The sequence below is a fragment of the Malus domestica genome, chromosome 16 (assembly GCF_042453785.1).
Source record: "Malus domestica chromosome 16, GDT2T_hap1".
Classification (NCBI taxonomy): domain Eukaryota; kingdom Viridiplantae; phylum Streptophyta; class Magnoliopsida; order Rosales; family Rosaceae; genus Malus; species Malus domestica.
Genome location: NC_091676.1, coordinates 40,157,825 through 40,170,725, shown reverse-complemented (window position 1 = coordinate 40,170,725; position 12,901 = coordinate 40,157,825). Strand labels below are relative to the sequence as shown.

The window sequence follows — 12,901 nt, the reverse complement described above, 5'->3', positions numbered from 1 at the left end:
AGAGAATTCCATCCATATAAGCTCAAAGATTAATGACCCAAGGATTTCTGAGAGACTCGGTCCCCTGCCACGGCCCAAGCCGGCCACCAATTTGGGGAAGGGGCAACAAGTCCTAGAGAGACATGAGGGTACAGGGGACTCAGAGGTGTTCCGACAGACATACCCTGGAAGCCAGTACAGCGAGTCCAGGGAAAAATCACATGCCCTTGATCAAACCTTCCTAATTCCAATAGGAGATGGAGATTTACGAAAGAAAGCTCCAGTGACACATAACTCCGCTCAGGACCCCCTTGTCCTACAACTTCTTGAGGAAGTAAACAAGTTGAAGGCTGAACGTCAGGCTGAAATACCTGACTGGAACCAACCCAGGCCTGGCCCTCTTACAAGGAGGATCCTCAACACCCCCCTTCAAGCAAAGACAAAGCAAAAGCTTGGCTTGCAACTTTATACTGGAAAAGAGGACCCGATTGAGCACCTTAACCTCTTTGAGTCCACCATGGCATACCGGATGCACACCGACGATGAGCGATGTCTTCTCTTCCCCTCCACCCTCTCTGGTGGAGCTCTAAATTGGTATTGTCGTCTTACACCTGAGACGGTAGACTCATTTGAGGAATTGAGGAAACTATTTGTTTCCCAACACATTTTCCAAACCGATCGCTTGCACTCTGCAGATGACTTGTACACTATCCGCCAGAAGCCAGACGAGTCATTACGTATGTATGCTGGCCGCTTCAGCCATGAATACTCCCAGTGTGCCGAGGCAGACGACAAGACTGCCCTCAAAGCCTTCACGGCAGGCCTACGTGATTGTTTCTTTAAATACATGATCAATGCCAATACTTGGAAGACTTACTCTGAGGTAATGGCGCAGGCTTATAACCATGCCTCCGCCGAGGCAAAGACATATCAGGAGAAACCCCCTACAACCATCCTTTATCAACAAGTGGGAGGTGGAAGCCAGACTCACCTAAATGAGAAGACCTCGACTTCCCAAACAGCAGTGGCACCTCCCCATGCCTTGCATAATGCTTCACCGAATCAACAGACATATCAATTTCAAGGCAAGAGGAAGGATTTCCATCCTCACCACTCTCCTTTCAGTAAAAAGAGTAAGGGACACTATCCCGATAACCAAGGGTATCGCCACAATAACGCTCGCCCCCAGGCAGTCAATGCAGTGGGTCAAACCCGCGTCAAGATACCCCCTACCCCAAGGTATGAGACATACACGCCCTTGAATGCCACATGCGCGGCCATTTACCCCAGCATAGCTCACCTGATACCAAAGCCAAAGCCGAGGCACCCAGATTACACGCCCCCGAATAACGCGAGCATGTTTTGTTGCTACCATGAGCATAACGGCCATGATAGCGAGAAATGTATCATCCTCCGTGATCGTATTGAAGCTTTGGCACTAGAAGGAAAAATTGATCAATTCCTTCTTCACCCTCAAAGGGATAACCGTAACTAACGCCAGGTGAATGTCATATATTCCATAAGCGGCGGCACACCCATATCTGAATCTTCCAATAGGGCCATGAAAAGCAGTGAACGAACTTTGAGACCTGGCCATCAAGTGTTTCACGTGGAAGACATCAGAGGAGGCAAGTATCAAAAGCCTAACTGGGATCCAATATGTTTCTACCCTGAGGAAGAAAGAGGTATAATCTACCCTCACAATGACCCGCTGATCGTGGAAGCTCACATAGCAAATTTTGATGTGAAACGAATCCTGATAGACACAGGTGCTTCAGTCAATATCATGTTTGCTGAAGCTTTCAAGGCACTTAATGTAGCTGAACACTTGCTAGATCGCTCGATTTCTCCTCTGATAAGCTTCTCTGGCGATATCGTGCAACCTTTAGGGAGTATACACTTACCCTTCACCATTGGTACAGGCCCCTACACAGCTACTATTACCACTAACTTCTTAGTGGTCAATTGCCCGACGGCATACAATGTCATCTTTGGGCGCACAGGCATCAATGATCTCAAGGCTATGGTATCCACGCATATGCTGTTGATGAAATTTCCAACCCCCCATGGCAACGGCTACATCAGAGGAGATCAGCTTAGTGCACGATCATGTTACAACACTTCAGTCAAACAACAACACCTGTCTGTCCCCAAGGAGACTCTCTCTATACATAACCAAGTCGTAAAGACCAGCCTAGATGAAGCGAACTTGGATCTTCCTGATAGCAACAGTCAACCCGACGACCCTCGAGATGACTCCTTCACCCAGCAAGCACAACCCGCTGAAGAGTTAGAGAATGTCTATATCTCCAAAGACCATCCAGACCGCATGGTGAAGATTGGCACTACTTTGTCACCACCCCTTCGGTTGTCGCTGATCTCCTTTTTGCAAGAGAACGCCGAGGTCTTCGCTTGGTCATATAAAGATATGCCGGGCATCTCTCCCGATATCATCTGTCACCACTTGAGTATTGATCCCAAGACCAAACCAGTAAAACAGAGGCGAAGATCTTATGATGTTGAGCGATACGAGGCGATGAAAACAGAAGTTGAAAAACTCAAGGACATAGGCTTCGTCCGTGAAGTCAATTACCCAACATGGGTAGCAAATGTTGTCCTTGTTAAGAAAAATCCGACCAAGGAAAGTCTCCTGCTTCAAAAGGTCTTGTGGAGAATGTGTGTCGACTACACCGACCTAAACAAAGGATGCCCGAAGGATAGTTTCCCTCTTCCTCTCATTGATAGACTTATAGACTCTACGGCAGGGTGTGAGCTCTTGAGCTTCATGGACGCTTATTCAGGATACAACCAAATCCTCATGAACCCCTCAGACCAAGAACATACGGCTTTCACTACTGACAGGGGACTGTATTGCTATAAGGTCATGCCTTTCGGCCTAAAGAATGCAGGAGCAACTTATCAGAGACTGGTCAATTCAATGTTCGTCGAACAGATTGGGAAGAGCATGGAAGTTTACGTTGATGATATGCTAGTCAAGAGCAAACATGCTGACCAACACATCACCAACCTATCTGAAACTTTCACCATTCTAAAGAGGTATCGAATGAGGTTGAACCCCAACAAATGTGCCTTCGGCGTGGGCTCTGGCAAATTCTTAGGCTTCATGATTAGCCAACGAGGCATTGAAGCTAACCCTGAAAAGATCAAAGCAATCCTCGACATGAAAGAGCCAATAACTTCAAAAGACATCCAAAGCCTTACTGGCAAGGTGGCAGCCTTAACCAGATTCATCTCTAAGGCCACAGACAGATGTGCTTCTTTCTTCAAAGCACTCAAGGGAAATAAGAAGTACATTACATGGACGGAGGAATGTGCCAACGCATTCAGGAATCTCAAAGAGTACATGAGTAAAGCCCCTCTGCTCTCCAAACCAGAAGTTGGTGACACTCTCATCATCTATCTATCGGTTTCGGCTTCAGCAGTCAGTTCTGTTCTTATTCGAATGGACAGTGGTGTCGAACGGCCCGTCTACTACGCTAGCAAGGCCCTACAAGATGCGGAGACACGATACTCCAACATTGAGAAATTAGCTCTAGCATTGGTCATGTCTGCTCGGAAACTTCGCCCTTATTTCCAAGCACACGCCATCATCGTGCTTACCAATCACCCTCTTCGACAGATACTCCAGATTCCTGACACGTCTGGATGAATGATCAAATGGGCGATAGCATTGGGTGAGTTTGACATCTCCTACCAACCAAAACCAGCCAAAAAAGGTCAAGCAGTAGCAGATTTCATAGCCGACTTCACATATCCTGTTGACATTGCTTCTACACCTGAAGTAGTAGCTTCATTACCATCGGAAGCTCAGAAAGTAGAATCAACGACCTCAGCATGGAGTCTGTATGTTGATGGCTCATCCAACCAACAGGGCTGTGGAGCGGGACTAGTCTTGACTACGCCCGACAAAGTAGCAATGGAGTATGCTCTTCGTTTCAAATTCAAGGCATCAAACAATGAGGCCGAGTATGAAGCCCTTCTAGCAGGATTACGTTTGGCCAAACACCTCGGGGTTAAACAAATTGATATTTTCAGTGACTCCCAATTAGTGGTCAACCAGGTTACCAACAACTTTGATGCTAAGGACAGCTCCATGGCAGCATATCTTGCGCAAACACAACTTTTGCTCAAGCACTTCCACTACCAGATCACCCAAGTTCCTCGAGCGGCAAACAGTCATGCAGACGCCCTGGCTCGCCTCGCCTCAGCTGTGGAAGACAAGATTGGAAGAAAAATTCATGTCGAACTGTTGGCAACACCAAGCACCATGGCCGCAGAAGTATGCAACTTACAACAGGGGGATAGTTGGATCACCCCGATCTATAATTTCCTTGCTCATGGCACCCTCCCAAATGATAAAGTCCAGGCTAAGCAAATTCGATACAAGTCTACCCGCTACCTGATCATCAATGATCAACTCTATAAGCGAGGTTTTAGCCTGCCATACTTAAGGTGTCTTACGCCTGCCGAGGCGGAAATCGTCCTTCGGGAAATACATGAGGGAGTCTGTGGAGATCATGCTGGATCTCGGTCCCTAGCACACAAGACTTTTCGCCAAGGATATTACTGGCCAACACTCCACCAGGATGCCATCAAAGTATCCCGCTCATGTGACAAATGTCAACGATATGCAACTATTCCTCATTCCCCTCCAGAGCCTCTTACTCCTATGATCAGCCCTTGGCCCTTCGCCCAGTGGGGACTTGATTTGATCGGCCCAATGCCGGCAGGGAAGGGCAAAGTCTGTTACGCAGTCGTTGCAGTGGACTACTTCACAAAGTGGGCCGAAGTAGAACCCTTGGCAACCATTACTGAGGCAAAGATAGAAGACTTCGTGTGGAAGAACATCCTTTGTAGATTCGGCATTCCCAATGCGATAGTCACTGACAATGGGCGACAGTTTGACAACAAGAAGTTCAGGTTGTTCTGCTCTAAGTTCAACATCAACTTATGCTTTGCCTCTCCAGCTCATCCCCAGTCTAATGGACAAGTTGAGGCCATCAACAAAATAATCAAGCGCACTTTGAAAACCAGCTTGGACAAAGCTAAAGGCTGTTAGCCAGAATTTGTACCCCAAGTTCTTTGGTCATATCGCACTTCATATCAGACTTCAACAGGAGAAACTCCATTCTCACTTGCCTTTGGCACAGAGGCGGTTGTCCCTGTTGAGCTCGAGCAAGCAACATTTCGAGTCCAGAACTACATTCAAAGTGAAAATGACAAACAACTCACCCTCAACTTGGATTTAGTCGAGGAACACAGAAACCAAGCTCACTTGAGGAATGTCGCCTACAAGCAGCGCATCTCCAACTATTATGACTCTAGGGTCAAGCCTCGTTCTTTCAAAATAGGAGACTGAGTCTTAAAGAAAAGATTACTCTGCGACAGAGTCCCGAGTGAAGGCACACTTAGTCCAAACTGGGATGGACCGTATGAAGTCATTGGCATCAGTTGCCCTGGCTCTTACACACTTAGAAGCTCCGATGGCAAGACCCTTGGCCATCCATGGAACGCTGATCACTTGAAGTACTACTACAAATAGACTCACGATGTACAAGTGTTGAGCTATAGCCGTTCGGCATCCTATGTAATGAAGGCCATTTGGCAATGAATTCAATAAAGAGGTAATTTAGCCAACTCAGCCCTCACTCTTTTACATTCCTAGCAATGGAACACTCAAGTGTTGAAACCTCAAAGCAGATATATCCAACACGAAACAAAATCTAAGTATGTGTCGACAAGACTATACAAAGAAAGGAACAACCAAACAAGGGCTTATATCCAAACAATAGATCTATTCATACATAGCCAAACATGCATTAATAATAGTGCAAACACTCATAAACACCTAAAATCCAAAACTCTCAAGCTTATAACATGGGCACATGTTATACACACATCAGACTACTACATCCAGAATACATGCAGATAGTAAAGACACTGCTATTCATTCTCATCTGAAGCCGAACCCCTGGCAGTATCACTCCGCGTCCTACCATCATCCTCTGCATCCCCAAGACCCTCTTCACCATGCTGAGTCTGTGCATCAGCACTACCTTCGTTATCAGACTCATCTTCGCTGCTAGGATTAATAGCAAGGACAAATGTCTCGCCCTTTCGATGATGCTCATCTATATCTTCGTGGTATTTTCGAAGAATGCTCCCATCATCATAACGATCAAGGACGGCCATCCATTTCCTTTTTTCAAAGCGAGCTTCTTGAGCACAGTGGGGTTTAATAGCAAGATGAAAGGTCGAAGAACTTAAGTATTCTTGCACAGCAGCCTCCCTTTCAGTTGGAATGCTCTTCTCCAGTTCAGAAATCTCAACTAAGGCACCATCCAATTCTCCCCTAACCTTGGATACCTCCAAGGTAGCCACCTCCAACTGTTTTTTAGTTGCCTCAAACAATTTCTTAAGCCTTAGGTTCTCACCATTTCGCCTTTTCAAGCTCTCCATGGTTTCGTCCTTCAGTTGGAGAGCCTGAGTCAAAAGTCCCTTATTCCTTCGGGCCTCGTCCACAAGCTGCTTATTCTCCTTCAGTTTTGCCTTGTACCGCTCAACCTCTTGCAGTCTGTCGTGATACTCAGCCATGACCTGCATGGCAAGACGATCATCACTACCTAAATAATGATAATAAAGAGGAAAAAGTAAGGAAATGACAAAGTAACACTCACATATGAAGACAGCTTCAACATCCGGTCACAATCCGATTCATCCTTAGCTAAGGGCTCTCCGAGCTCATCGAAGGCGAATCGACGCCCTGCCAAGCAATTGTTGATATCCCCAAAATCCTTTGGCCGCGTGGCAACCCTCAAGTCCTTCCACGGGACACTGCCAGCTCTTTCCTTGCCTTTCCCCTCATGGCGGGAACCAGGATCACTTTCCTGGACAGTGTGCTCCATAGTAAGAGGAAGAGGCAACAGTCGGCTCCCTTCTCCTGCAACTACGGCAGCATCATTTTCAACGGCCTCGACTCCAGTCTTCCTAAAGGCAGGCCCCTTAAGGACCCCATCTTGGGACTTAGGTCTAACGGATGGTTCCCCTCGGAACTTATGAATTTTCTTATGCGGTAGGATGTCTTCCGAAGGAACTAACACTGGTGCTTTCCTTTTATGGGTGCTAGTCCCTGTTTTCTTGCTTACCTTCTCCACTGCATAAGGAAAATCAAAATAAGAAATACAACTTTCCAAATAAAGTAAGGAAAAGAGCAAAGTTTACATGAAGGATACAACTTACTCGATCGTCCCTGGCTCTCGGAAACTAAGGGTTGGAAACCGTACCGACGAAATAAGGGTCGTAGCTTGCTTAAGTGTCTATCCTCTTTGGGCACCCTCAACACCTTCTCTATGTCAGATAGCTCCTGCCCAAACAGTTTGATGGTGCCCCGCGTCACTACATGAAGCAAAGTGTTAGAAGCAAGAAAATACCACAACAAATAGCAAATAGTACGAACGGTTGATACGTTACAACCTACAGTCTGGAAGTGAGTAAGCACACGTCGCTCAGGCGTGACACCCTTATCATACTCCCAATCATTATACAGAAAGCACCAACGGTTTTTCCATGTGTAGTATGCCTTTTTCTTACCATACACAATACGCTCTCTCTCACTCCGACATGCACACTCAGCATAACCAGTGCATGATTTTGCTGGGCGCATCTTGTAACAGTAACGCCACTGATGGAAGGAAGGCTCACACAACCCACACTCCATCCAAATGATATAAAATCCAATCAAAGTATCCCAGAAACCAGGATTGAGTTGCCCAGGTGCATATCCGATCAATGATAACATCTTTTGCAACCACGGATGTAAAGGTAGTCTCACCCCTAAAGTCAGTAATATCTGGGTGTAGAACATAACATGACCCTGGGGAGGCTCAGAAGGCCATTCTTCATCATGTACCAAACGTATACCTACACTACGAGGGATATTACATGACTGCCTTAGCGCCTCAACCTGCTTCTCATTATCTAACAAGTTATTCTTTAGATGGTCTGTTGTGAACTCAGAGCGAACTATGGGTATGGCATCAAAAACAATCCCCTCACCCAACGCCATGGAGGAAGAACTAGCAATGGCTAAAGTTTGACGGTTGGGAAGATCATCCAATGTTTCTCTAGTACCGGACTCTAACAAAGACCCTGAAGACTCCGACATTGCAGACTCAGACTTAGAGCTAAAGCTAGAAGAGCCCTCATCACTAGAACTTCCAGGCTCTGACATCTACAATAAGAAGAAACAAATTCTATCACTACATGCATGATCAAAACATAAGGAAGTTCCTATATTACCCACATGAAGATGGTGCAAAGCGAGGCCGGAACCCTTCTCAATCAGAAAGCAATCCGTCTTCCACAGTCACTACAAAACAAGCAAATGAAGACCGTGTCAAGCGCCAAAAAAAAAAAAAAAAAAAAAAAAAACAAACAGCTTCATCCAAAAAGCTTCACCCGAAAAGCTTCACCTCCAAAGCTTCACCCACAAAGCTTCACCTAAAAAGCTTCACCCACAAAGCTTCACCCAAACAAACATTCACCCGAAAAGCTTCACTTAAAAAAAAAGCTTCACCTACAAAGCTTCACCTCCAAAGCTTCACCCACAAAGCTTCACCTAAAAAGCTTCACCCACAAAGCTTCACCCAAAAAACTTCACCCGAAAAGCTTCACTTAAAAAAGCTTCACCTACAAAGCTTCACCTAAAAAAGCTTCACCTAGAAAACTCCCTCTACATACTTTCACCTACAAAGCTTCACCATCAAAGCTTCACCTAGGAAGCTTCATCTACAAAGCTTCATCTACAAAGCTTCACCATCAACGCTTCACCTAGAAAGCTTCAACACAAAACCTTGCTCCAAATAAACAAATTTTGTTCACAAAACCCAAGATGCCCTTGAACTTGTACAAAAACACTTGGGTAAACATAAACATTTTTTGTTTTACACCCACAAGGGCCCAAAATCTTCTTTCTTATTTATTCACTTATATATGTTCCCAAACATATTATAATAGATCAAATAATAATTCAAAGTCCAAAATTTAGTTATGGACAAAAATACAAGCAATTCACCAGTACTGAAGTTGCTACAAAAACTGGAATCTTCCCCAGCCTAGAAATCCAACAAAGCTTCGCCTCCTTTTCTCTATCAAATTTTTTCAGCTGCTGCTTTTCTCCAATGGAGCTGAATTTTGGACACCCTCTAGTTCTTGAGCAGATGAACAACTTTCAAGAAGGAACCATTTCTGTTTGAGCCACGGAAATTAAAGTGTTGAAGCTCCAAGCATGACAGTCGGATTCTTACAGATTTCGAAGCTGCTGTGATGTTTCGAAGATCTGGAAATATTTAACCATTAGTTCATTCTGAATTTTTGATATGTTATGAAAGAGACGATGAGGAACAACTTCAATGAAGAAAGCATGCTGATCTGAGCAAGAGAAAATAGAGTTTCAAAGCTCACAACAAATCTGACGGGTTGACAGAAAAATAATAACCAGTCATTCATCATACCTGGATTTCTGGAGTTATACTGCTCCGAGGGACCTCACATTTGGATATGTTGTAGTTCACAAGCTGAGGAACAACTTCAATGAAGAAAGCATGCTGATCTGAGCAAGAGAAAATGGAGTTTCAAAGCTCACAACAAATCTGACGGGTTGACAGAAAAATAATAACCAGTCATTCATCATACCTGGATTTCTGGAGTTATACTGCTCCGAGGGATCTCAAATTTGGATATGTTGTAGTTCACAAGTTAAGGAACAACTTCGATGAAGCAAGTATGTTGATCTGAGCAAGAGAAAATGGAGTTTTTGAAGCTCACAACAGGTCTGACGTGTTGACAGACAAATGATGAACAATCACTCGTCGTACCTGAATTTCTAGAGTTGTACTGATCTGATGGCTCTCAAATTTGGATATGTTGTCGTTAAGGAATTAAAGAACAACTTTCATGAAGACAACTTTGTGATTCGAGCTACAGATGATGGTCTTATATTGAAAACCAATTCAGGGTGTTAGGGGAAATGAAAAACAATTCCACCAAAGAAACATTATTATGATGTTTCATCATTATGGTGTTTTCATCATTATGATGCTTTCATCATTGTGATGCTTCCATCATTGTGATGCTTCCATTATGATTGTAATGCACCAACGGTTACACCCTCTATCATAGCAGTATGTGTGTGTATCTCCCTATAGTCATCATGTGCAAGACTATCGTAGTCAGATGGCTTTCCATAAAACAGCTACCAACCGTTACACCTTCTGCAATTCCACTTATTCGGGCCTAGCAACCTTCATAAACAAAATATATGAAGAAAAAGTCCGGGGCTACCACTTAGAAAACAAAAGAATGAAGTTTTGGTACTTACGACATGGACTATTAGCAAGACACCTCATTCGTCAACTCCCTCGACTAGAGACTTGGGGGACTCCCACCATATGCTACTACGCCTTGGTACTCAAAAGTTCGTGACTACTCAGTGACTTGGATTTTTCAAGTCTCCAACCGAGAAGTTTTCCTCACTCGGGAAATTAAGGGAACACTACCTCAAACTACATGCTTCACTCACAAAGCTTCAACAATACAGGTTTCAACAAAAGCAAAAATTCAAAGAACTTTATGAAGAAGGCTTTGGTGTATTTAACACAATATGTTGAAATGAAGCAAAGCTTATTTATTAATATTTTCGATAAGCCACAAATATGTACATATACATGAGTCAAAATAAACAAACAAAAGGGAGCCTTCACAAAGGTTGCTTAGGGGAAGTCTCAGCAGTCGGTAGAGCCCCAGAAAGAGAAAGCACCGGAGGGTGGTTATCCGGAGCCTCAGTACTTGACAAAACCCCAGAAGGATGAGGCATTGGAGGTTCATCATTTGAAGCTTCATTACCAGGTACAGCCCCAGAGGACGAAGGCAATAAATGCCTTTGGAACAAACCCACAAACCGCTGATGATCAAGTAAAACCTTACCATCAGATTCCTTCATCTGGTCAAGCTTCCTCTTCATGTTTGTAGCATAGTCATGGGCGAGCCGATGCAACTGCTTATTCTCATGCTTGAGCCCTCTAATCTCCTGTTTGAGACTCATCACTTCAGCAGCCAATGATTCAACTTGGCGGGTTCTAGCAAATAGGCGTTGGGCCATATTAGACACAGAACCTGCACACTGAACACTAAGAGCCAGAGAGTCCTTAACAGCCAACTCATCAGACCGTTTGGAAAGTAGTCTGTTATCTTTGGGAGTGAGAAGGTTCCTGGCCACCACTGCAGCAGTCATATCATTCTTCATCACAGAATCCCCAACGGTAAGAGGACCAGTAGGGGATATGAAGGATGGGCGCCATATGTTGTCTGGAGAAGGCGTGGCTGTCTCTTCTCCAAGGTTCAAGTCAAAACGACGGTCGGAGGGTCCAGACATTTTCAAATGTGTTGAAGAAGGAAGAGGTCAGACAAATCAAGATCTTAGAAGTGCAAGAAATGAGCTTCTACTGGTAGAGATTCAAGTGTGCTGTGGAACTTAATGCCAGCCTCTATAAAAATTTGCACTCGATGGAGCTTCAGAAATCGAAGAGGCGTTTGCTTTCTCAAAAGCTGGGCTGCTCAGAGACCACGAGGGCCGATCTCAGAAATCGAAGAGGCGTTTGCTTTCTCAAAAGCTGGGCTGCTCAGAGACCACGAGGGCCGATCTCAGAAATCGAAGAAGCACCTGCTTTTGCAGCCTCGTCAGCACCTGTCACATGCACAATCAGCTTTGCGGAAATTACGGGCAATCTGTCGAAGATTTCTGGTGAAGTAGAAAGCACGTGAATCTTACTGTTCAATCACCGCTCTCCATATGCACCATCAACTCCTCGGGTACCACATATAACTTTGTCAAAGATCTCTGACAAAGTTTAGGCACGAGAATTTCGAAGTTCCAGCTACCCTACTATTACCCATAAGGGTAAAGGAACAGCACCACTGCTTGACAACTGGAAAGTCCCTATGTGTGTCGACCTCCGTGTTTTGCGGCAAGACAGGTTGGCAAGAACGTCCAACCTTTACTCACATTCGAGAAAAGACTCCCAACATAATTACTTTCTCAAAAACCGGAGTAGCACCGCTTTCCGAATCTCGAGAGTCAGATCCTCGACGGGATTGCTTGTTCGAAAACCGAAGAGGCACAACTCTCAGAACTTCGAGAGCCAGATTTCCTTAGATAAAGCTTGTCTGTAATCTTCACACGTAACATCAGCTTTCCAGATACCACATACCACTTTTTCAAAGTGCTCTGACAAAATTAAAACACGTGAAGCTGGCAGCTCCCACTACATTACTGTGACCAAGAAGGGTAAAGGAATAGCATTACTATTTGTTATTGGGAAATCCCTATATACATTGACCTCCCTCCTCAACGGACAGGCAAACCTGCAAAAATGCTCAACCCTTTCTCGCGTTCGAAAAGGCACCCTCAACATAACCTCTCGAAATACTCAGCTTTATTTCCCCCCGATAATACCTCAGCAAATAAGCCACACCAAGAACAAGAGTATCTCATATCATCAGGGTCGAAAGCAAGAGTATCCCATATCATGCTTTCTCCCTGTCTTTGTCTTTGTCCTTGTCCATACCTGCAGGACAAGGAGAAAGAGAGCAGTCAGTCGGAACCTGGAATCAAACCTCCAATTTGGAACTGACTGCCTGGAGCCTTTGCCTGGTTGCTTACTTAGCATTGCTCTCGAGTACTCATCCTCAACTGCTGTCAAGGTCACGAATTCCACCGGCAAATACCTCATGACAGTTGATCAGATATTGGCTCTTTACACTGAAGCTGCCAAGCGTGGATGAGTCACTATGAAGGAATGTTCTGAAGGACCATTTAAATGCAAAGGTTGCACACCACTTCTGC

The 12,901-nt window shown here is 44.8% G+C and overlaps 1 protein-coding gene and 1 long non-coding RNA gene across 2 annotated transcripts; both read right to left on the bottom strand.

Moving 5' to 3' along the window:
• Positions 1–5,750: 5,750 nt before the first annotated feature.
• On the bottom strand, positions 5,751–6,905 carry LOC114827765 (uncharacterized). The gene is made up of 2 exons (XM_070816147.1): positions 6,678–6,905; positions 5,751–6,597 (listed from the first exon to the last, which is right to left on the bottom strand). Exons 1-2 carry the CDS (start codon positions 6,903–6,905, stop codon positions 5,944–5,946), a joined length of 882 nt encoding a protein of 293 aa, XP_070672248.1. The 3' UTR covers positions 5,751–5,943.
• A 155-nt stretch (positions 6,906–7,060) lies between these two features.
• On the bottom strand, positions 7,061–7,397 carry LOC114825900 (uncharacterized). The gene is made up of 2 exons (XR_011576892.1): positions 7,240–7,397; positions 7,061–7,153 (listed from the first exon to the last, which is right to left on the bottom strand). It is a non-coding gene; the product is annotated as an uncharacterized lncRNA (long non-coding RNA).
• Between the last annotated feature and the right edge of the window lie 5,504 nt (positions 7,398–12,901).